The sequence below is a fragment of the Geotrypetes seraphini genome, chromosome 1 (genome assembly GCF_902459505.1).
Source record: "Geotrypetes seraphini chromosome 1, aGeoSer1.1, whole genome shotgun sequence".
Classification (NCBI taxonomy): domain Eukaryota; kingdom Metazoa; phylum Chordata; class Amphibia; order Gymnophiona; family Dermophiidae; genus Geotrypetes; species Geotrypetes seraphini.
In genome coordinates, this window is record NC_047084.1 from 165749532 (window position 1) to 165775345 (window position 25814).

The following is a 25814-nucleotide window of genomic DNA, read 5'->3' on the forward strand; positions in this document are numbered from 1 at the left end:
AAAACTGGTTACTTGTGCTGTTGGTTTCATCGTGGCTGCTGTATACATTTACTCCAGGATCTTCTCTCTTTCCCTGCTTCATTCCTCTGCTCAGTCTTAGCAACTTAATTCTTTCAAAGGGGATTTATGTGGATATAAAAACCTAGGCATCCATTGCATGCCAAGTAAGTACTGACCCACTAAATCAAAGCCAGATGTGACCAGAAATATGAGATGTGATGCCAGTTTGCCCAGTGCTACAATTATTTCTTTCTAAATAACGAAGTTAAATCTCTAGATATTACTGTAGTCATGAGATAAATAGAAATAAAGCAAACAAATTGATAAAATGGGACGAGACTTTTTTTTTATTGGACCTGAAAATACATTTTCCTCATGACCTGAGGACCCACTTTTCTCAAGTCATGAGTGAGCAAACAAATTGACAATAGAAAAAATATAAGTGAAACATGAAAGCATTCCAACAACAGTCTCAAGGAAAAGGTAGATTTGTGTGTGTTGGGGGGGAGGGGGGCAGAGAGAGAGAGAGTGGATGGTTGTGAGAAACAGGGAGAAGTAGATGGGAGATCAGAAGGTGACAAAGCAATATGATTCATTAGGTGATAGGAAATGCAAATCCTTGTTAAGAGTCCGGTTAGAAGAGTGTACATATATTCATCCTCTTAAATTCAATTCCTGGGAAATGTTCACCAACAGAGGTGTCACCTCAGCTCCCATCTGACATCACTTCCTGTTCGTGGGACAGGATGTGATGTCAAAAGGGGTGCCGAGGTCAGCGCGAATAGCAGGTGGAGGGTGCTGTTCGCGTTGGTGAACATTTCAAGAGGTACGGGGGGGGGGGGGGCATGTTGCAGCAAGGATTACTGGGAAGGCACATGGTGAAGCGTGGAAGAGCAGGAGAGCACATGGCGTGGTGGATAAGACCAAGGGGTGCACGCCACGGTGAGGAAGAGTAGTGGGAGTGCAAGGCGCAGCAATGCTGGACACCACCACTCCAGGTACCACCCTCCCTCACTAGGCCACTGGGCAGGATAGTAAATCCATAATAAAACTTAAAACTAGATAATGTGTAGATTAGTGAAACAACCTTCTAAATTAATGTTTTAAACTATAATTTTTCAGACAAAAGAATATGAAAAAATGTTTTCAAGTTGTGAAGATGTGCAAAGCACAGTAGTCCTATTAAATGAAAGGAGAGATGCAGTGCATAGTAACTTTGAGATTTATTGATTTTATTTTTTTTTTTTTTTAATGTAAAGTTCCCATTTGGGGATTTGTTGTTAGAGTGGTGCAAACCCATTTGGGAGAGAATACATTGAGTCCCACTTATCTCCACACCTTAGCAGTCTCTTAAGCACAGCAATTTCCAATAAAACTTTCGCCAGTAATATCCTTTCTTGAATGCTTTGGTCATCCAGTTGAAGAGATTGATAGATTCTCCCTCTGTTAGCTGGGGAAGTTGTAATAAACTGCTCCGAAAATGTGCAGGCTCTCTGAGCAAACAAGGCATGGCTGACTGCTTAGCACTAACAGTTTCTCCTCCTGGCCTTGGAAAAGTGCCAGTTAGCAAGTAAGCACACGATTACTAGTGTTATACATTAACAACTACTCTGAGAGGCAGGGGGGGAAAAAGTATATGGGACAGGTAGCTTAAACGAAAGAAGTGAAAATTAATGAGCAATATATAAATCAATAAAAGCTTGGAATAAAAGGAACTTTAGAATGTGAACCGAAAGACCATTTTTAAACAATTCTTCCACCTATGAACCTCACTGTAAGTAAAGAAACGGAAAATAAGATGAGATTGTTAGAATGCCGTTATATCGCCGGTCCCGGTGGTGCTGCCGCATCTTGAACACTGCGTGCAATTCTGGATGGTGGCACCTCCAAAAAAAGATATAGCGGAATTAGAAAAGGTACAGAGAAGAGGGATGAAAATGATAAAAAGGGTTGGGACGACTTCCCTATAAGGAAAGGCTGAAGCGACTCAGGGCTCCTTTTACGAAGGCACGGTCGCGGTTTAACGCGCGTAATAGCGTGCGCTAAACCGCCGGGCCGCGCTGGCCGCTACCGCCTCCTCTTGAGCAGGCGGTGGTTTTGGGGGCTAGCGCGGGGGTTAGCGCGTGATGAAACGTCGTGCGCGTTAAAGCCGCTACCGCGGCTTCGTAAAAGGAGCCCTAAGGCTCATTAGCCTGAAGAAGAGATGGCTCAGGGGAGATATGATACAGGCCTATAAAATACTGAGTGGCGTGAAGCTGGTAGATGTGGATCACTTGTTTATGCTTTCAAAAAATAAAAGGACCAGGGGGCATGCGGTGAAGCTACTAAGTAGTAGATTTAATACAAACTGGGGAAAATATTTCTTCACTCAATGCATAAACTCTGGGAATTCATTGTGGGAGAATCTGGTGAAAATATTAGGGCTCCTTTTCCTAAGATGTGCTAGCGCAGTGGTTTCCAACCCTGTCCTGGAGGACCACTAGGCCAATCGGGTTTTCAGGATAGCCCTAATGAATATGCATGGAGCAGATTTGCATGCCTGTCACTTCCATTACATGCAAAACTCTCTCATGCATATTCATTAGGGCTAGCCTGAAAACCCGATTGGCCTAGTGGTCCTCCAGGACAGGGTTGGGAACCATTTGGCCTAGCGTTTCTAGCGCGCATTAAAGATTAGCACACGTGCTAACCACGCGCTAAATGAAAAATTACTAACTCAAACTTAATGAAGGCGTTAGCGTTTGGCACGTGCGATATTGTAGCCACGCACTAAAACCGCTAGCGTACCTTAGTAAAAGGAGCCCTTAGCTTTGTAGGATTTTTATTTTTTTAAAAGGTTTGGATAATTTCCTAAAACAAAAGCCTATAAGTCGATATTAAGATGGACTTGGGGAAATCCACTCTTATTTCTAGGATAAGCAGCATAAAAATCTGTTTTACTCTTTGGGATCTAAAAGTAAGTAACTTTAAGTACTTTTAAAGTACTTACTTTAAAAGAAGGGTTATAGAAGTCGGATGATAGAGGCAGTGAGCGGATCCCTGACGAAGCTATGCGAAACATGTCGGGTCCGGCCGCATGAAACTACTGAAGTTTATCATTCAGATAATCAATAAGATAAGTAAAAAAAACCAAAAAAAAGTTTTAAAAAGTTATTTATAAAAATTTACAAAAAATATTTAAGTAAAACCTAGATCTATGAGGATTTAATACCATGATTTCCCCGCTGATAAGAATACACACAGGGTGGTGGAATGGTACATCTGAGGTCTTGGGAGTGTATTAATTGAATCAAATGAATTGAAGAATCTATGAAATGTTGATGAAAAGCAAATGAATTCATGAAATGAGAATTTATGGAAATATCTGTCTTAGAGTGGGTTAAACAATAAGGAATTTTGGATATTGCTCTAAGAAAAGAAAGTTACCATTTTAAACAAAAACTAAATGTTCAGATACGTAGCATGGACATATTGCAATAACCAAAATAATGGCACTCCTAAGGTTTTTGTGTTTGTGTCAGGCCCTTCCAGTTTTTTCAATACCCAACATTGCCTTGGTGAGACTTCAATGTACACTTATATTTGGAAGAAGCGTTCTTCATGAGTGCCAGAGGTGTTGACTACAGGATGCATAACAGGGGGAATGGGGTACTTGATTTTAAGATATTTCTGGGCAGCTCAGATAAAACTCATACTGGGAATCCGAAACCTTGGGTGAGAATGCAGTGATTTCTGTTGGAACCGATGACAGTGTCATATCTAATATGGGCTCCCAGGCAGTGGCATACCTAGCATATGTGATACCTAGCATATGTGACACCCATCATTTTTTTGACACCCCCCCATCTATATGAAAAATATATGATTTTTAGTAATAATCCACATATCGCACAATCAAGAGTGTACCTAGGAAAAGGCAGCATCTTAAACACTGCAGTGAGCACTAGAACTACCAACACCATACATTGTAAAACTAAACAAACCAGATTCCTGCACAGTCAATTGATTCTGTACAGTCGATGTTATCAGAAAGCCATGTCCCTTTCATACACACAGACAGATACACCTTGCCCAATATGGAATAATCACAAACTAAAAATAAAAATATGTAGACAAAAGTTTAAACTGAACTGCCAAGAAACCAGACTCTGCATACAATGCAACACCACAAAAAGAGTATACATGTCCTCTAATACTATACTAATACTATACTAATACTAAAATATAAAGACAGTAGATGTAAATTTGAAAAAACTGATACATAACAATCACCACATTTACAAATTAATAAATAAAAATAAAACTAATAATGAGAAATAAGAAAATACCATTTTATTGGACTAATCCCCGTAAGCTCGGTCCTTCATCCCCACAAATCAGCTGATTCCATCCATCACAAGCCTTGAATTGTTTTATATTGAACTTATTATATTAAAGTATAAAAAGGAAACAATATTCTGTACAATTGTCAATTTATAAATCAGCGTCTTTTCCCCACTCTCTGTTCCCCATTTCCCTTCAGCGTCCTCAGCCCACTCTCTCTCCACTTTCCTTCAGCGCACGCACATAAAAACAAGCAAGTAATTTTATATCATTTTCATTCTAGTCATTCATAGAAATTAAAGTCTAAATAATGCCAGTCACATAACAAAACATGATTTTTACAAAAATATTCCCTGCACAGTCAAGCCCTGCAAAGATTACTAGATGTCTTTCAGCAGCTCCCCTCCCTCCCCCCCCCTTACCTTCGTGGCCAAGTCAAAATGATCTACCAACAATAACATTTTAAAAACACAAAGCACACTGTACGCAGAGAAAATGTTAATTATCATTTATATTCTGCAGGTTTTCAAAGAGGTCAAGGCAGATGACTTTATGCAATGTCACCTCAGTAACAAATATACAAAAATAGACAAATATACTCCCTCCCTTTTTACTAAATCGCGATAGCGTTTTTTAGCGCAGGGAGCTGCGCTGAATGCCCCACGCTGCTCTCGACGCTCATAGGCTCCCTGCGCTAAAAACTGCTATTGCAGCTTAGTAAAATGGGGCCCATAGTGCTCAAAATATAGACAGCATATATAAATTCTCAAAAAGGACACATTTTGATCACTAAATTGAAATAAAATCATTTTTCCTACCTTTGTTTGGTAATTTCATCAGTCTCTGGTTGCACTTTATTCTTCTGACTGTGCATCCAATATTTCTTCCCTTCTTTCAGCCTCCTGTATGCTTCCTCTCCTCCAGACCTCATTCCCTCCTCCAACTTTTTCTTTGTTTAATTCCTGTCCCCTTCTTTCTTTCTCTCTCTCTCCATGCCCCATTTCTTTCTTTCTTTCACCCTGCCCCCTTCTTTCTTTCTGGATCCCTGCCCCCCCCTTTCTTTCTTTCTGGATCCCTGCCCCCCCCTTTCTTTCTTTCTGGATCCCTGTCTCCCCCCCTTTCTTTCTTTCTCCCTGCCCTCCCCCATGCCACCACCACCATGCTGCCACCACCGCCGGGGAAAGGCTGCCACTGGCCATCGGAAACAGGCCGGTGCCGAATTCACCCTGCTTCGTTTTCCGTGGGCCTACCAACTCTGGCTGTCCGACGTCAATTCTAACGACGGAGAGGACGTTCCGGGCCAGCCAGGCAGCGATTGGCTGGCCCAGAACGTTCTCTCTGACGTCAGAATTGACGTCGGATGGCTATAGTTGGTCGGCCCGCGGGAAACGAAGCAGGGCGAATTCGGAGGGAGGGAGAACTGGCGCCGGCTTCTTTCTGATGACGGCAATGGCAGGCCAGCTGTGCACCCGGGGCGGACTATCCCCCACGCCCCTCCCTAGGTACGCCACTGCTCCTAGGAAGGTTCGGGGTAAGATGATGGGCAGAGAGAAGAAATGCCAAATGGGCATGAAGACACTGGGAAGAGAGTTCAGAAAAGATAAAGGACAGCAGGAACCAGAGATTCTGACCAACACGATTAGACAAATGTAGAAAACAGAATTTTATTTTCTGTTTATTGATTAGAATGTCAGGTTTTGAAATGTACACACGATAGAACTGGTTTAAGACATGGTGAGGCCTGCCAAAGAGATCTTACTCATTGGCCTTAAATTTCCAGCTTTGGTATGGGCCATCCTTGGCCTTTCTGAGCGAGGCCAGCTGGCAGCCCTTAAATGGCTCTGAATATCTGGGTATAAAGCCACCAGAGGACATTAACCTGTTATTACCGATATTTAGCATTGCTTCCTGGATATCTATCTGCACAAGTTAGCACACTTTCTTCTTCTAGGCCAGACATGGGCCATATCTGGCCCGTGTAGTTTTTTAATCCGGCCCGCCGACCACGAGCCCTACCTACCTCCCTACAGAGCAGTGTCGGGCCGGCAGCACTCTATACAGGCTGCTTCACGGCCTTCTCTCGTTGGGAAATTCCCTCTGCCGCATCACATGACGAGAGAAGGCCGCGAAGCAGCCTGTTTAGAGTGCTGCCAACCCGACACCACACTGGAGGGAGGTATGTAGGGCTTGCAGGTTCAGATGGGAGGGAAGGATGGAGGGTCAGCGGGAGTAGGTGCTCAAGGGTTCTGCTGCACAAGGGATGGGAGGGAGGGAAGGATGGAAGCTGGGCAAGGGTTCTGCTGCACGAGGGATGGGAGGGAAGGATAGAAGTTGGGCAAGGGTTCTGCTGTACAAGGGATGGGAGGGAGGGAAGGATGGAAGCTGGGCAAGGGTTCTGCTGCACCAGGGATGGGAGGGAGGGAAGGATGGAAGCTGGACAAGGGTTCTGCTGCACCAGGGATGGGAGGGAGGGAAGGATGGAAGCTGGGCAAGAGTTCTGCTGCAAGAGGGAGATGGGAGGGACAGAAGGATGCTCTTGGTCTGGCCCTCTGTCATATTTAAGAACCCATTGTGGCCCACGAGTGTTTGCCCCTGTTCTAGGCTGTATGCTGCTTAGTGTGTGTGGTTCTAGCTTTTTTAATCCTTTTCCCACCATTCCTGAAACTACCCGTTGAGACGCAGCATTAAATGAAAATACTTCCTCTCTGCAAGCACACGAGCAATGTTGTCCAGCTCTTCCATTCCCACAGTATTTAAAGCATATTTCATCACCCCCTTATTCCCACGGCGCTCCAATATAAACAGACATGGCTCACACTGAGCAGTACGTCCGCGCGCCCCCCTCCTCCTCCCTCCTCGAGCCCAGCGCAGCAGACCAGCGCCTCTCCGCCGTCTCTAGCTCCATTCCGGCAGTCCAAGAACCCTCCCCTCTTTCTGACGCTGATTGGCTATTGCCCATCTTCGGGGTACAAGAGTCCTTTATGATTGGCTCTATGAACATGTCAATCAAAAGAGAGAAAAAAAAGGGGCGCTCTCAGCTGCTTATGCGCTGCTGTTCGGAGCTGTCGGACTGATGCACGAATTGCGATTGTTATTGCTTTAATAATTAAAAGCAAGGACTAAAGTATTTTCAGGATGGTAAGTTTGGCAAAAAATACATTTGATACGTATCTAATTTAGATAAATGTAAATGATCGGACGGGGGCGGAGAGGGGGGCGAAGACTATGTAATAAATATGCTCTGGATGCAAGGATTTGTGATGTAGAAGCGGCAGCGCTGTATGTACATACGGGTCAGGGAATGGACTGAACAAGAGCAACTGCAGTTTGAATGTTGACAGGCAACGAGAAGAAACAGGGACATTTGTGTCACGTATTTATTGTATGGATCGTATTTGGGGCATTGCAAAATGGCATTGCAAAATGGCAAGCTTAGTTCCTGTTATGTGCTTTCTATATACTTATATTACGGATTTTATTTTATTTTATTTTTTAATGTAAAATAATTGCTGTTGAGGACGTGGTGCCTTTTTCCTCCCATAACTGACGCTCCTGTTCCCCTTTTTAATTCTATGCATTTACAGTATGGATTTGTGAATCACGCCTTGGAGCTGTTGGTGATCAGAAACTATGGTCCGGAGGTGTGGGAAGACATCAAGTGAGTTGCCCTGGAAGCGATCATGGTGACGGTGACAGTGTGTGCTTATTTTATCGTTCAGATTTTTTTTTTAAATGGACCCCCCCCCCTCCCTTGTTCTCCTAGGACAAGCAGGATGAGTCAGCCACATATGGGTGTTGTCCCAACAGCTCCCAATTTGCGTGGCTGACTATCCTGCTGTCCACGGAGAACCTACGTTACAGGTAAGTAACTACACTTTCCTGCTGATGTTACCGTGCAGGTTATAAGCCAAATCGAATATTTCTGCTGGATATCTCAAAACCCCTTTATATTCAAGACACACTTCAACCCAATATACACCAGGAATAGGACAAGACAGCTTCCTGTTGTTTAATATTACCGCACTTTAAACAGGGCGGGATAATTTTCCAAGCAGTAGGTTTTAAGACGTGTGCAAGTTACAGTACTGGTGTGGCTTCACTTTGAATATCTGGGTGAAGTATGCCCGATAACACTGCTTTGATTTTAAAATTTAAAATCATTTGCTCTCAGCCTGTACAGTTGCAACACTAGCAGACATTTTTTTTACAGCATGTACGAGTGGTAATATCTTTTTCAACGTTAGCTGAGGGTTAAGGATGCATTAAATGCACCTGCTTACTTTCAATCTGCTATTTATGCTGATGGGGAAGAGCGCTTAACAGGGGTCTCCAAAGTCCCTCCTCGAGGGCCGAATCCAGTCAGGTTTTCGGGATTTCCCCAATGAATGTGCATGTCCTGCTTTCGATGCATATTCATTGGGGAAATCCCGAAAACCTGACTGGATTCGGCCCTCGAGGAGGGGACTTTGGAGACCCCTGGCGCATAAAATAGTGTGCCTAAACATTTTAGAAATTTCATATATTATACATGCATATTTTGTCCCTCAACCAGCAAAACACATATTGAGGATCACCTTTTTTTTTTTTTTTAAACCCAGCTAAAAGGGTCTGTACTGGGTAAGTTTCTGTGCCACCAGGGGAGACAGGCTCAGTTTTCAGATAGACCAGGGTTAGGTAATTCCGGTCCCCGAGAGCCGGAGCCAGGTCAGGTTTCAGGATATCCACAATGAATATGTATGAGATGGATTTGCATGTACTGCCTCCTTGAGATGCAAATCTATCTCATGCATATTTATTGTGGATATCCTGAAAACCTGACCTGGCTCCGGCTCTCGAGGACTGGAATTGCCTACCCCTGAGATAGACCAATGCATCTGGGCACTTGACTTTGAGCATTACCCTCTCTTAACACAGCATGAAGGCTTTCATTCCGGAATCATTATTGGGCCATTTTGTAAAATTATTAGCAAATCACTATTCAATCTAATTTCCCCTAATGCAGGGGTAGGGAACTCCGGTCCTCGAGAGCCGTATTCCAGTCGGGTTTCCAGGATTTCCTCAATGAATATGCATGAGATCTATTTGCATGCACTGCTTTCAATGCATATTCATTGGGGAAATCCTGAAAACCCGACTGGAATACGGCTCTCGAGGACAGGAGTTCCCTACCCCTACCCTAATGTGTAAGTTCAGTGTAATGCAGTGGTCTCAAACACATGCGGCCACATGCGGCCTGCCAAGTACTATTTTGAGGCCTTGGGTATGTTTATCATAATCACAAAAGTAAAATAAAACAGTTTCTTGATCATGTCTCTTTAGCTATAAATTACAATATTATTATTAAGACTTAGGGCTCCTTTTATCAAGCCGCACTAGCGGGATTAACATGCGCAACGTTTCATCATGCATTAACCTCTGCGCTGGCCTAAAATCTACCGCCTGCTCAAGGGAGGCAGTAGTGGCTAGCGCAGCCGGCGGTTTAGCACACAGTATTACGCACATTAAACCACTAGCGCGGCTTGGTAAAAGGAGCCCTTAGCCAAAAGGAAGAGTTTTACCTCATGCAAAATTGTCATTTCTTTAATAAGACATTAACTATTTTTTTCTGAGGCCCTCCAAGTACCTACAAATCCAAAATGTGGCCCTGCAAAGGGTTTGAGTTTGAGACCACTGGTGTAACGTGTTGTGAACGCATTTGCTTTCTGGGTTTTATGAGTCTCTTTATGTTTTGGGCCTAATTTTTCTTTTCCTGTGCCATAGAAAATACTAAAAGAGCAAATTTCTTAATAAAAAAAAAGCAGCAGCTTGCTACTAAAATAAGAAATGTAGACCAACATTTGCATTTGTTTTGTAACTGAATTCCAGGGAAGGTGATGAGATATAACTAGAAAAATGGTATTGCAGAAACTGGGCTTTGCTTTAGCAGTCTGTAGAGAAGTGTGGAAAATATAGTTGGGTGGATTTTCACCTTGTACAGCTAGGCCAGCGCCAAGGTTTTCATTTACATATTTCTTTCATAAACAATACAGATAAAAGCACTTGAAAAACTTGCTAAGGAATTTCTGTTCTGTTCCAGGAATTCTGCACTTATATATCAATGCAGCTGAGCGGCAGTGCTTTCAGTAGCATTGCTGCCGCTAAAGTCCTGTCCAATGCAAAAGTTGCGCCATAGGGGAAATTGTTGATCTTCACTAATAACTTCTCAAGGTTTGAGCAGGCCAGTTTTTCTCATAGCTTATTTTATTTATACATAATTACATAGCATTTAAAAAAAAAAAAAAATTTAGCTCACAACTTTTTAGCAGTCGCTCAAGTCGAATTACAGTCAGGTAAAGCAAATATTTTCCTGTTCCCAACAGGTTTGCAATCTGAGGAGCCCTTGTACTAAGTTGCACTAAATCTTAAATGTGGGTTTAGCATGCTGAAAAAGGTGTAAACACAATAATCACGCGCAAACTGTTTGTTGAATTTTTTTTTTGGGGGGAGGGGGGTGTCTTTGTGCATGTGATGGGTAAAGAATGGGTATATCTGCACTGACCAGCTAGTGCTTCCACATTACAGCATGCAAACTGGTTAGCACAGGGTTAATGTGGGAGCAGTACGCTTCTTCTATTAGAAGTCGCTAAGGGCCAGATTCTATAAAGGACACCTTAACATGCCTACATTGTAGGTGCCGCTCTGAGTGGCTGTTAATCAACCGCTAGGCATCCTTTATGGCAGGTATGTCCAACAGGTAGATCACGATCTACCTATAGATCACGGAGGGCTCCGTCTCTATAGCAGCTCGCCCAGTCTCTAGAAGAGAGCTCGTGCCAGCAGGTTGTCTGCCGAGGGCTTGCCGCTGCTGCTGATCCTTTGCCTGTCTTTTTTCCCTACCTGCGGGAATCTTGTCTGCGGGTGTATTGGGGGGCGCTTGTTGTTTTTGTGCTAATCATTTGTGGGTACCTCAGGGGGCCTCAGCCTGCACCCCGCGACGATACGCTACTGGCCAGGCGTTATACCTGGTCTCCTGCCTCTCAGAATCACCCATTCCTGCCCCAACATCCCTTAGAAGTGTGTTATATACTGGGTGATATCTATTCGCCCGGGCTTTACATGAATGCACTTAGGCCCTGATTCTCCAAAAGTGCGTCCCGATTTTAGGCAGCTGTAGACGTCCTACAGCTGTCTAATCAGCCAATCAGGATGCACGTTTTTTTAAAAAAATGCTCCTCAGGCAGGCCGCCTGGGAGAGGCGTCTTTAGAGAATCGGGTTAAATTAGACGCGGCCGCTATACTTATGGCAGCAAGGGATCTCCCTGCTGCAATATGTATAGCGGCCGCGGTTGTTGCGGCCGCCTGTCCCATCACCGACAGGAGAATGCCTAACTCCTCCTGTCGGAACCCCGAACCCCCCTCCCCCCCAACTCGTAATCGCCGACAGGAGGATGCCCAACTCCTCCTGTCGGAACCCCGGGCCCCTCTCCCCCCAAACTCGTAATCGCCGACAGGAGGATGCCCAACTCCTCCTGTCGGAACCCCGGACCCCCCTCCCCCCCAAACTCGTAATCGCCGACAGGAGGATGCCCAACTCCTCCTGCCGGAAAGCCCAACGACCCACCGCCCCAACTAATCTCCCTCCCCCAACTAACCTTTCAATGTTGGTCAGCTGGACGGGTCTTGCTGCCGTCCAGCTGACGGGTCTGCCTCGTGGAAATGAGACGGCACGCCCCTTCCCGGCCCATCCCCGCTAAATCTAAGGCCTGATTGGCCCAGGCTGTAGAAGCCTGGACCAATCAGGCCTTAGGCATAGCGGGTCCGCCCATCCCCAATGGCCCAGGCTAGGCACCTTGGCCAATCAGGCCTTAGGATTAGTGGGGATGGGCGGACCCGCTCTGCCTAAGGCCTGATTGGTCCAGGCTTCTACAGCCTGGGCCAATCAGGCCTTAGATTTAGCGGGGATGGGCCGGGAAGGGGCGTGCCGTCTCATTTCCACGAGACAGACCCGTCAGCTGGACGGCAGCAAGACCCGTCCAGCTGACCAACATTGAAAGGTTAGTTGGGGGAGGGAGATTAGTTGGGGCGGGGGGTCGTTGGGCTTTCCGGCAGGAGGAGTTGGACATCCTCCTGTCGGCGATTACGAGTTTGGGGGGGAGGGGGTTCCGGGGTTCCGACAGGAGGAGTTGGGCATCCTCCTGTCGGCGATTACGAGTTTGGGGGGTCTGGGGTTCGGGGTTCTGACAGGAGGAGTTAGGCATCCTCCTGTCGGTGATGGGACAGGCGGCCGCGGCCGCTATACTTTATTGCAGCAGGGAGTTCTCTTGCCGCGATCAGTATAGCGGCCGCGTCTACTTACAATGTAGACCAGCATTTTGCTGGCCTACATTTTAAGCGTCTCTTCCTCTACTAGGGAGACGCGTAGGGCTGCCTAAGTTCGCCTAAAGCCTGTAGGCGAGCTTAGGTATCTTGCGGGTCTCCCTAGGCTCCCGGAGGCGCCTTCAGGCCTGCCTGGGGAGCATTTTTTTTAAAAAAACGTGCATCCCGATTGGCTGATTAGACAGCTGTAGGACGTCTACAGCTGCCTAAAATCGGGACGCACTTTTGGAGAATCAGGGTCTTACTGTATTAGTTGTGTTGTGTGCTGGTCATTGATCGTTTTATAGTTCACTTTCATTAAATGTTTTCGGGCAGACACAACAAACTTCAACCTGCCATATGCTGTGCTTCCAAGTTCCGGAATCAAAGTGTCAAGAATTTGTTGATTTTGGTGGGCTTTTCCAATTTTGTTCTAACTTACCTATGCCTTGCCTTCGAATTGGTTCAAACCACTGTGACTTTTGCTTGCCTCTGTAATTTTATTTTTCCTAGCCTTTGCGTTGATTCTACACTGTGTGCAGAATTTATTAAATCACGTGTGGTGGTATTTGAACTTGTTTGGCAGTATTTGATTTTATCTGATTTGCTGGACAGGTGTTTCTGGTTTGCTGGACAGGTGTTTGAGGTTTTTTGATGATTGTTTGGTGGTATTTGATATTAATGCCTGTATGATGAATTCTTATTTTAACTTTTAGAACTGCATATGTGGTTTTGGCATCTCCAAGCCTTGTATTGCACATCATCCAGAGGTCTTCAGTTCCTGTTGATCTTTAATACTTTGGGACAGTGACAGTTTTGGACCAGAATCAGCCAGTGTTTATACTAATTTAGCAGATTTGGTCTTACATCCGGCCACCCCAGTATAACGAAGTTGAGTGTTCCAAAGAAGAGCAAAACCTACCATTTTCATGATGAATGGGAAATGGACTACTTCTTCATCATGGTGAAAGACAAGTGTTGTTGTCTAATTTGTAATGTCCCAGAATCCTTGCCCAAAAAGGGTAATCTGGAACATCATTATAAGGCTCTGCATAGCAATAAGTTTGATGCTGATTTTCCACCCCAAAGTGAAATTCGTAAACTGAAGCTCAAAGAACTTAAATCAAAATTGTCTACTCAGCAACAGTTGATGGAGAAGCCAAAGTCACATTTGGTCAATGCAACCATAGCATCCTTCAAGGTCAGCAACCTGATTGCAAAGAAATGCAAACCTTTCACTGAAGGGGAATTTGTAAAAGATTGTTTTCTTGAAACAGCTGACAATCTTTTTGAAGGATTTAAAAATAAGAAAGAGATCATAGTGCTATTCAAGATGTACAATTGTCAAGAAACACCGTCGTGCGGCGAATAGAAAAGATGTGTGGAGACACAACTGAACAATTGTTGGAGGATGTTTCAAATTGTGTTGCTTCTCACTTCAACTGGATGAATCTACAGACATAAGAGACATAGCCCATTTACTAGTCTTTGTCCGGATGGTTTTTGAAGACTTCAGTGTTAAAGAAGAACTACTTGGAATAATTTCTTTAAAAGAGAGAACTACCGGTCAGGAAATATTCAGTTCTTTCCATTCTTTTGTAACAAAGTGTAATCTTTCATTGCATAGACTTGCTTCTATCATTACTGATGGAGCAAGAGCAATGACAGGCGAGGTTAAGAGTTTCATAGCTCGCTGTAGACAGCATGATGACTTCCCAGATTTCCTTTCTTACCACTGCATCATTCACCAGCAAGTTTTGGCAAGCAAGAGACTCAATACAAAGACTGCCATGGACATCACTTTCAAAATTGTAAATTCAGTTCGTGGAAGATCACTTCAAAGACGGCTTTTCAATCTTACTCTTGATGAAGGTGCAGCGGAAATCATTTTGCACACAGATGCTGAATGAAATAAGAAGTTTTTTTGAAGAAGAGGGGAGATGACCAAGCAGGGTTGGAAGATGAGAAGTGGTTATGTGATCTGGCATTTCTCGCTGACTTTACAGGCGAACTAAGTGATATGAACCTTGAACTACAAGATAAAAACAAATGCACTGGCGAGATGAGTACAGTTTCATCCTAGAAGAGCAAATTTGAGCTAATGATGACTGACCTTGCAAACAACACTTTTGATCATTTTCCTAATACGCAGGACCATCTGGAACAATATCCAAATTTTGTTTTTCAGAACGAGAAGTATGTGACAGAAATCTGTTCTGTTATCCAGGAATTCAAAAATAGATTCTATGACTTCCAAAAAATTGGAACAGTTGTGGAGTACTTGTCATACCAGTTCAAAGTAGATGTGGATATTAAAGAAACTGCAGCTGCTATTAGTAAAAATTAATCATTTAACAAGCCATCTCTTGAAAACAAAATATGACATTTTTCTCAAGACCCATGCTGAGCAAGAATCTTTTTGGAAGCTGCCTAGAGACAAATTTCCCAACTTGAGAAGATACAGTGAAGTTGTACACTCCTGTTTCGGTTCAACTTATTTGTGTGAATCTGTGTTTTCCCATCTGAAAATGACAGAGTACACAACGTTCCAACATGACAGATGAACATCTCCAGGATTCCTTGAGACTGGCCCTTACGCAATATTCACCCAACTTCAAAAAGCTGGTAGATGAAATGCAGGCTCAGACGTCTCACTAATGAGCAAGAGCAAAATATTAAAGATTGTGCAAGATCAGCCTGGATCAATGTTCGACCTAAATTTAACACAAATTACTCAATAAAAGTTAAAGAAAGTTATTACTCAATAAAATTTTAAGAAAAAATGTACTTTCTATTTCCCCTCGCAGTTCTTACTGGATCTTCGTCTCTCTGTTTTGTTTTTGCGTAATTTGCTTAACACATCCAAGTAAGTGACAGAAGGTTCATTAAAAATGGGGGTGGGGAGAGTTTTAGTTTCAGCTAAAAATGTGCTGGTGTTTTTGGCAAAACCCAAACCTGGATATCGGGCTGATTTCAGTGATGAATCCGAAACGAAAAATTTGGTCAGCCTCTAAATCAAGTAGTCTTGCTGATTGGTATTCATTATCATAGTACAGTTGTTCTGACTAATTCCAGTGAATCAACATGACTTACGGCATAACTGTGGTGCTTCAATCCTAAGGCAGACTCTCTGATGGCTTAGAGCTTACTATGAAAAAAGGAGCTCATCAGACTCAGGCAGACACTGGCTGCAATTAAATGAACTTCTAGAGGGGCATAATCAAAACCAACATCTAAGTCCACTTTTGACCTAAGGCCCTAGGCGCATAAAGTAGGCAGCAGGGAAATGTCCATTCTCGAAAACACCACCCAAAATGTGTTTTTTGTCAAGAATGGCCTACCTATACATTCATCAGTTTAATCTCCCAAACCGCCATTGCGTGTATGTTTAGAACACATTCTCGACCAAAAAATTGCCTAAGTCACAAACGCCCTAAAGAATACCTTTTAGGCAAAGGAGGGGCCAGTCCTTCGCCTAAAAGCAATTATCTAACTGGCATCTGTCATAAATGCCGGTTAGAGAATTGTGGAAGCAATGATTGCGGCAGGAGAGATGCTCAATTTCTCCTGCCACTACCTGCCATGACCCCGCTGACATGTCTTAGGTTGGCCCATGTGCCTAAGGCCCCTCCTATAGGCATCCCACAATGTACCGGGAAGGGGCAGGCCCACCATTCAGAAGAAGGTGGGATGAACGGAGGGAGGACCTGACCGGCCGGCCATCAGGAGTAGGTGGAAACAGGAAGCTGCGTCAGAGGGAAGCTTTGGGCAAGCAGCACCGCTTCCAAAATTACAATTCCCATTGCCTTTCTTACCCGCGTTGCTTGCTTGTCTTACTTTCCGTCGATAGGGGGGGGGCGTGTTATTGATCGGGGGGGGGGGCCCGTGTTGCCCATTGATGTTGGAGGGGCCCATTGCCATTTGGAAAAAACAATGTTGATGCCCTCCTTCATCGGGCCCCCCCTGACCATTTCGGGCCCTAGGCATGTGCCTACTGGGCCTATTGGTTAATCCTGCCCTGGGGGGCAGTCCTTTCCAGTGGCTCGGTATGTAGTGAGAGTAGAAACATTTGCCGTTGTCTGATGATATTTCTACACTTTTCATTTTGTTTTGTTTTAGAAAAGAAGCACAGCTAGACGAAGAAGGGCAATTTCTGGTCAGAATAATTTATGATGATTCCAAAACATATGATCTGGTTGGAGCAGCGTGCAAAGTGCTGAGTAAGTCCCCTTGGCTTCTCCTGGCGAATGTTAAATGCTAATTCTTTAGAAAAGAAAATTGCATGGCTAGGAAACACACGCCATGATTCTACAGAAAATCTTTCTGCCCAACACTCTTGGAAGTATAAGGTCTATTTGTCAAAAGATCCCAATGGGACATTTATGTGCATTCTTAGTAAATAGACCTCATTACTCACAGCGTGCATGTCAATGCATTATGAGAAATAAGTCCCTTAATTTGAAGAAGTAAAAATTGACATAGCAGTCCAACAACTTAAAATACCTCATGAAGAATATGCAAGCTTCCACCTTGGAGCTTTTCTGCAATCTTGTGATACAACAAAGAATTAAGCATGTTGTCGGATTTAAGAGGATTTGGTGTTCGGGAGGGGATGGGTAATTTTGCTTAAATAGTTTATTGCTATATGATTTTATGTTCTGTATGTTTGCTGCATCCTTAAAATAAATATAAAATAAAAAGCATGTTGGCGGACATTGTTAGCCTGCTGTTGATGTAGTAGGCCAGGAAAACACAGAACTAAAACTAGGTTCATAGAAGTGATGGTATTGTACTCACCTAGCAAGCCAAGAAGATCTTTTTTTAAAAAAAAATCTTTATTAATTTTCAAATATTAACAGTGCATTGAAAAAATTTTAAACATAAACGAATCAGGAAAAGCACTTTAAATATGCAAACAATCCAAGAAGATCTAATATGTGGTACAAAATAGAGCAGAAAATGAAACCAGCATTTTTACTGTATTACCGTATTTTCACTCATATAACGCGCACCCGTGTAAAACGCACACACGGGTATAGCGCGCGGGGAACTGTAATTTATGTAAATAAATTTTTATATACCACGCACACCTGTATACCGTGCATGCCGCCCCGACTCTCCCGTCGCTACCCGATTCTCCTTTCGCCCGCCCCGACTTTCCTCTGGCCAGCCCGACTCTCCTTTAGCCCGCCCGACTCTCCTCTCCCCCTTGAAGTCCTGTCCCCACCCTGAAAGCCTGATGCCCCCCCAACATCCGATTCACTCCCCCCCGCAGGACCGCTCGCACCCGCACCCCGAAGGGCCGCTCGCGCTGACGTCAGAGAATGGGCGGGACCGCTAGAAGAGGAAGCAGGTAGACGCAGGGCTAAGAGAAGGGGCAGGACCGCCGGCAGAGGAAGCAGCAGGATGACGGTAGGAAACTTCTACATGATGGGGGGGGGTGGGGAGGCTGTGGGGGTGCGAGCGGTCCTGCGGGGGGGTGAATCGGACGTCGGGGGGGGGGAACTATGTAAAAAAAAAAGGGGATAACGCGCTCACGCATATAACGCGCATGGTTATACACGGTTTGTAAAATTGTGTATAACGCGCGCGTTATATGTGTGAAAATATGGTAACTCACCAGTGCACCTTTGGTTGCTATGGAGACTAATGATTGAGCTTATAAACTTTCTTACCTCAAATTTGAAATACAAGATAGTCCTTGGTTAGTGGAGATTGGACAAGAACGTGATTGTGCCTGTTGCCTCACTTGGCATTTTATCATTTGCACTCGAGCATTTTCAAAACAGACCTCCTTATTAACTGCAGAGATATGAGGAATATTAACCAGTAGGCAGCTATTAAGGATAAAGGAGGAAAATGCCACAATTAGATATTTAATGCCATGGGTCCTGTGGAGTTGAGCCTGATAGCTTGGGGCCAAATCAGCTGAGATTAAAGATAAAATTTAAGACGCTGATACATCACCTGTTTTTGCAGGCTGGCATGAGGACAATTTTCAAAGCTGGCCATGTCCCCATGGAGAAAACTCTATCCCACAAAATGACTGAATATAGCTTCCTACCTTCAATATCCATCCATCTTGCTCATGCAAACAAGACTTAAAGCAGATTATAGAATAAGAACAGGGACAAAGGGATTGAGGGGTACAGATAAGAGTAGAGGTAAGGTTATAGGGATAGGATTAGAGGTAAATGGTAAAATTAGTCAGAGACCACTGTTCAGGCAGTGGGCCTGATGGGCCGCCGCGAGAGCGGACCGCTGGGCGAGATGGACCTCTGGTCTGCCTCAGCGAAGGCAACTTCTTATGTTCTTAAAACCCTACAAAATACATACAAAATGATGGTGCACAACTGTAAAAAAAAATACTTCTTTTTCATCCTGATAGATCAGTGCTAACCAATGGATCATGTCCCCATACTAGTAGATAGAGGTAGAGGTACTGAACTCTCCTAGTGAAATTACTGGCATAAAGACTTGTGCAGCCTGGAACCCTTCAGTATTCCTCTACCTCTAACAGATGCTATAGGTTGGACGGGTGTAGCAGGTTTTTCTTTGATACAAACTGACTCCCCCTGGTACATTTAATTTTTGAAAGGGTGACTATGATAAAATGAGGAAAATGATTAAAAAGAAGCTAAAAGGATCAGTTGCAAAGGTTAGGACTGTAAACCAGATGTGGATGTTATTTAAAAATACCATCGTGGAAGCCCAGATCAAATGTTTTCCATGTATTAACAAAGGTAGAAAGAAGAGGAAACCAGAGCCAGCATGGTTAAAAGATGAAGTGAAAGAGGCTAGAAGAGCCAAAAAAAATCCTTTAAAGAATGGAATGGGACCTGAACAAAGAAAATAAGAAGAGATATAAGCATTGGCAATTAGATGCAAAGCATTGATAAAGTAAGCTAAGAAAGAATATGAAGAAAAACTTGCCAAAGAGGCAAAAACTCATAACATTTTTTTTTAAAGTACATTAGAAGCAGAAAACCTGTGAGGGAATCCATGGGACCATTGGATGATCAAGGAGCAAAAGGGGCGCTCAGAGAGGATAAGATCATAGCGGAGAGACTGAATGAATTCTTTTCTTTGGTCTTTATGGAAGAAGATTTAAGAGATCTACCTAAAGCAGAAATGGTTTTCAGAGGTGAAGATGTGGAGAAACTGAAAGAAATCTCGGTGAATCTGGAAGATGTACTAAGTCAAATCGACAAGTTAAAAAAGTGATAAATCACCTGGACTGGATGGTATACATCCCAGGATACTAAAAGAACTCAAATGTAAAATTGCTGCCCTGCTGTTAGTGATCTGTCATCTGTCACTAAAATTGTCTGTAGTACCTGAATATTGGAGGGTGGTCAATGTTAATGCCAATTTTTTAAAAGGGTTCCAGGGGAGATCAGAGAAATTACAGATTGCTAAGTCTGACTTCAGTGCCAGGCAAAATAGTGGAAACAATTATAAAAAAATGATTTAATGGGACAGAGTCAGCATGGGTTCAGTCAAGGGAGATCTTGCCTCACTAATTTGCTTGACTTTTTTAAAGGTGTGAATGAACATGTGGATAAAGGTGAGCCAGTTGATGTAGTGTATCTAGATTTTCAGTAAGCTTTTGACAAAGTTCCTCGAGAGGCTCCAGAAAAAATTAAAGAGTCATGGGATAGGTGGCAAAGTTCAGTTGTGGATTAGGAATTGATTATCGAATAGTAAACAAAGGGTAGGGTTAAATGGCCATTTTTCTTAATGGAGGAGAGTAAATAGTGGAGTGCTGCAGCGATCTGCATTTGGAACGATGCTATTTAACTTATTTATAAGTGATCTCGAAATTGGAATGACGAGTGAAGTTATTAAATTTGCAGATGACACTAAACTGTTCAAAGTTGTTAAAACGTATGTAGATTGTGAAATATTGCAGGCAGACCTTAGGAAGTTGGAAGACTGGGCGTCCAAGTGGCAGATGTTGGGGGAGGGAGGTGTGTGGTACAGTGGTTAGAGCTACAGCCTCAGCACCCTGAGGCTGTAGGTTCAAATCCCACATTATTCCTTGTGACTCTGGGCAAGTCACTTGATCTCTCATTGCCCCATTAGGTAGAGTGTGAGCCCAATGGGACAGATAGGGAAAAATGCTTGAATACCTGAATGTAAACCACTTAGGTTATAAGTGGCATACAAATAAATAAATAATGTGGACAAATGCAAAGTGATGCACATTAGGAAGAATAACCCAAATCATAGTTATCAGATGCTAGGGTTAACGCCCAAGAAAACGATCTAGGTGTCATTCAAGACAATATGATGAAACCTTCTGCCCAATGTGTGGTGGTGGTGGCCAAAAAAGCATACAGGATGCTAGGATTTATTAAAAAAGGGATGCTTAATAAGACAAAGAATGTTATAATGTTTCTGTATCGCTCCATGAAGTATTACATTCAATTCTGGTCACCTTATCTCAAGAAAGATATAGCGGCATTAGAAAAGGTTCAAAGAAGAGCGACCAAGATGATAAAAGGGATGGAACTCCTCTTGTATGAGAAAAGATTAAAAGATTAGGGCTTTTCAGCTTGGAAAAGAAACAGCTGAAAGAAGATATTGAAGTCTGCAAAATCCTGAGTGGTGTAGAACAATACAAGTTGATCAATTTTTTACTCCATCAAAAATTACAGAGTAGGGGGGTACATGATGAAGTTACATAGAAATACTTTTAAAACCAATAGGAAGAAATATTTTTCCACTCAGAAAATAGTTAAGCTCTGGAACGCGTTGCTAGAAGTTGTGGTTAGAGCAGATAGTGTAGCTAGAAAGGCTTGGACAATTTCCTGAAGGAAAAATCCATAGTCTGTTATTGAGACAGACATGGGGAAAGCCACTGCTTGCCCTGGATCGGTAGCATGGAATGTTGCTATTCTATGGGTTTTTGCCAGATACTAGTGACCTAGTTTGGCCACTGTGAGGATGGGCTACTGGGCCAGATAGACCATTGGTCTGACCCAGTAAGGCTATTTTTATGTTCTTATGTTTTTAAATCCTTTAAGATTGAGCCTATCGACTGGTGTAGCTCATGGGGCTCAAGCGAAAACCAAAGGAGATTGACCTCAAAGTATCCACAGAGAAGAAAATCCAGAAGAAACCAAAAGAAACTCTGTGGAATGACGATGTTCCTTAAATGGACTTTATTTGAAAAATGTCAAAGTTCCAAAGGTACAATAAATCATCCACATAAAAGTAAAAAAATCCACATGAAAAACCTTAAAGGACCTAGCCCACTAGGGACGCAGGACCCAACACGGTCCATGTTTTGACAAAGAGTCTTCTCCAGGGGTCCCTGAGGGTCCTATAATGGTGAATACGTGGAAATGCTAATATGTGGTGAGCCGCAAGTAAGACACTGCTTGCATCCATATGCAGGCTATAATCGGTCCAAATGTCTCTTTTTAAATTTTTTAATTTTATTTTGCCTCTATGGGCTCATAGAGGCAAAATAAAATTTTAAAATTAAAAAGCAGACATTTGGACCGATGATAGCCCGCATATGGCTGTTAGCCAAAACTGCGAATAGCTGCGGGCACTTGAAATCCATAGTCTCCAATAAAATCTTTTGTAGAGATAGACTCAATCTAGCATTAGCCTATTTTTAGGAGGTATTAGCGTGTTAGACTTGAAAAAAACCTGATTGATTATTTTAATTTAAGCCCATGATTTTAGTTTTGGTCAAAACTGATCATGAGTTTTCAGTGGAAGCTGTAAATTTGTGCTTTGTCCTGTTTGTCTCTCTCCCTCATTTCTCTCTTCTGAACAGAAGTTGCCTCCCCACCATCGGTCCCCCAGGCCTTTCTTATAATTCCTGGTGGACTAGAGGTGTACTCAGGGCAGGAGCTATCCCCAGTCACTCTTTCCCATGCCGACTCCACTCTCAACATGGCTGCCATGAATCCCTCTAGTGGCAGTCTTGTACATTAGTGACACAATAACACTAAATTAGATGGTTGAAGGGTTCAATGTGGGGAAGGTGTCAGGAAACATTTTATTTAGGGGGAAATTCTCTACAGGTCACCCAAAGTTATGTACTGGGATGCTGTGTACTAAGCATGAATTCAGTATTGGCAGTTACATGCATAATTGCTATTATGGAATACTAATATAATTCTAGTCAACCCAACCAAAGTTCATAAGAATCACTCTAAATAAAAATATACAACTCCCTTAATCTGTAGTTACACACTCCCCAGGAAACAAACAAGCTAGAATGCTATCTCTGTATACATTCAAACAAATGTTATTTTTCAGCCTTCTCCTTCACTAGGTTTTTCTTTTGGGGATTCTGCTCCATCTTCCAAAAAAAAATACATTTTGCTTGTATGTTGGTGCGCTGGCATGACATAAACTGCTTTATGTTTTTCTCATCTGGGCTTTTCTCTCCTTCCTTTCTTCCCCCCCCCACCCCCCATTTTATTCCTCCTTTACTTTCTTTACCACCTTATTTTCAATTTTAATTTTTTAAACTTTTGTGACTTGCCATGCTACACCCAGTGCCAGAACAAGTATGCACAGATAAATAAAAGAAAAATAGGAATTGGGTGAGAAGTAGAATTTTACCAAACTTATGTTTATTTTTATTCATCACTTGTTATATTGCCTTTCAGGATAATAGCTCAAAATGGTTTACAAATACAAAAAAGAGAGAGAGAGAGAGGGGAAAAGAACACCATTAATTAAGAGGATCAAAAAACTTGAAAAAGACCACAGCGAGAGAAGGAGAAAAGTAGGCAGGCAGGGGCTCCAAATCTCTCTTAATGAGTGGCTGCTACCCCAGGGCCCCCCTTGAAGGCCTGTAAAAATAGATGAGCTTTCAGTCCAGATCTAAATTTCAAATACGAGGAATCAGAACAGAGAAGAGATGTTGTAGCAGTACAGAAAAAGGCACGCTAATAGACTAAAGGCGAGAATGAAATATTGAGTATCATTGGTATAATATTGTTTGGAACAATATTATTCCCTAAGAGACCAATCAATGCAAACCAGAATAAATTGCTCCTCATCATGACAGGAGTCGCCATATAGCTTATAATGAAAAATTGGAAGAGTTGGGATAACTTAAATTATAGGGCTCCTTTTACAAAGGTGCACTAACGGTTTTAGCGCGCGCTAGCTGCTACCGCCTCCTTTTAAGCAGGCGGTAGTTTTTCGTCTAGTGCACGCTAATCTTGTGCGTGCGCTAAAAACGCTAGCACACCTTTGTAAAAAGAGCCTATAGTTTTTGGTGGAAATCCTTATGCCAAATTTATAAATTTGAAAATATTAATTCTTTACAGCTGGGACACCATAGCAAATTCAAGGAAATTTGGGGCCCGTTAACAAAATATTGTAAGACTTAAATGTTAATTATTATCAGTATTTCCCTTTGATTCATGAAAAATTGCTGTACACATCCAGGAGGGGCGGGGGTGGGGGTGGGTGGGTGGGAGGGGGGGGGGTTAAATTGCTGTAGATTATTTGTTGGAATAAAGTGCATTATGTTATGTTACTTGATTATTCATCTGTTTGCAATGAATAAAAATGAATAAAGAATTTATTAAAAAAAAAAAAAAAAAAGAGTATCATTGGCAGATCAAAGCATCCGAGCTGGAGCTTTTTGCTGTAACTAAGCAGGCAAGATAGTCTGGATTATCCTCAAAAGGGGCCATGCGAGGTAAGGTCAGAATTTTAAATGGGATCCTTAATAGAATTGGGAACCCATGGTGGCAAATCAATAGGATCAAAAACCAAAACACGCCACAGTCAACAGCAAAAGAAAGCAAAACAGTGGAGATGACTAAAAAAAAAAAAAAAAGTCATGCAAAGAAGCTTTATTAATTCTTGTGGCTTCTTATTGAGTCATTAAGAAGCCGCTAGAATTAATAAAGCTGCTTTACATGACTTTTTGTTGTCAAGTTTCAAGTGCCCCTACGCACTTCCGTAAGTGTGATACCGGCGCCGTTGAAGGTGTCTTCTATTTTTAGAAAACGTGCTTCCGGATTGGTTGGCTAGTGGTGGTAGGGTGCCTTCTGCTGGCTAAACTTTGGTATGTGTTTGACCCAAATGACCATTTTTACAGCTGTTTAGTAAAGGAAGCCTTACATATTACCGTATTTTCACTCATATACCGCGCACTCGTGTAACACGCGCACACCGGTATAGCGCGCGGGAAACTGTAATTTATGTAAATAAATTTTTATATATCGCGCACACCCATACACCGCGCATGCCGCCCCGACTCTCCTTTCGCCCGCCCCGACTCTCCTCTGGCCACCCCGACTCTCCTTTCGCCCGCCCCGACTCTCCTTTCGCCCGCCCCGACTCTCTTCTCCCCCTTGAAGTCCTGTCCCCACCCTGAAAGCCTGATGCCCCCCCGACGTCCGATTCACCCCCCCCCCCCGCAGGACCGCTCGCATCCCCACCCCGAAGGACCGCTCGCATGCACTCGCACCCGCACCCCCACCCCGAAGGACCGCTCGCACGCACTCGCACCTGCACCCCCACCCCGAAGGACCGCTTGCACCCCCACAGCCTCCCGACCCCCCCCCCCCATCATGTAGAAGCTCCTACTGTTGTCCTGCTGCTTCCTCTGCCGGCGGTCCTGGCCTTTCTGTGAGCCCTGCGTCTGCGCTGCTTCCTCTTCCGGCGGTCCCGCCCTTTCTCTGTCGTCAGAGGAAGGGCGGGACCGCCGGAAGAGGAAGCAGCGCAGACACAGGGCTCACAGAAGGGCCGGGACCGCTGGCAGAGGAAGCAGCAGGACAACAGTAGGAGCTTCTACATGATGGGGGGGGGGGGTCGAGAGGCTGTGGGGGTGCCAGTGGTCCTTTGGGGTGGGGGTGCGGGTGCGTGAGAGCGGTCCTTCTGGGTGGGGGGTGCGGGCGGTCCTGCAGGGTGAATTGGACGTCGGGGGGGAACTATGTAAAAAAAAAAGTTGTAAAATGCGCTCACGCGTATAACGCGCATGGTTATGCACGGTTTATAAAATCGTGTATAACGCACGCGTTATATGCGTGAAAATACGGTAATTGCTATAGCCTACAATAACATTAAGGCTATGTTAACTCTGGTTTAGTGCATGTTAATATGTCAGTTAGTGTGAAAGCATAAATAGATAAATAATTTGTACAAAGTCACAAATCTTGGTGGTA

The 25814-nt window shown here is 43.5% G+C and overlaps 1 protein-coding gene across 2 annotated transcripts in view; it reads left to right on the forward strand.

Annotated features, from left to right (window-relative positions):
- Nucleotides 1–7341: 7341 nt before the first annotated feature.
- GUCY1B1 (guanylate cyclase 1 soluble subunit beta 1) overlaps nt 7342–25814 on the forward strand; it is a 105857-nt gene continuing 87384 nt past the window's right edge. For both annotated transcript variants that reach the window (XM_033941280.1, XM_033941290.1), the window contains exons 1-3: nt 7342–7461; nt 7908–7981; nt 16777–16877. In XM_033941280.1, the coding sequence (XP_033797171.1) occupies nt 7459–7461; nt 7908–7981; nt 16777–16877 (178 nt within the window). In that variant the 5' untranslated portion in view covers nt 7342–7458. The remainder of the gene's footprint in view (nt 7462–7907; nt 7982–16776; nt 16878–25814) is intronic.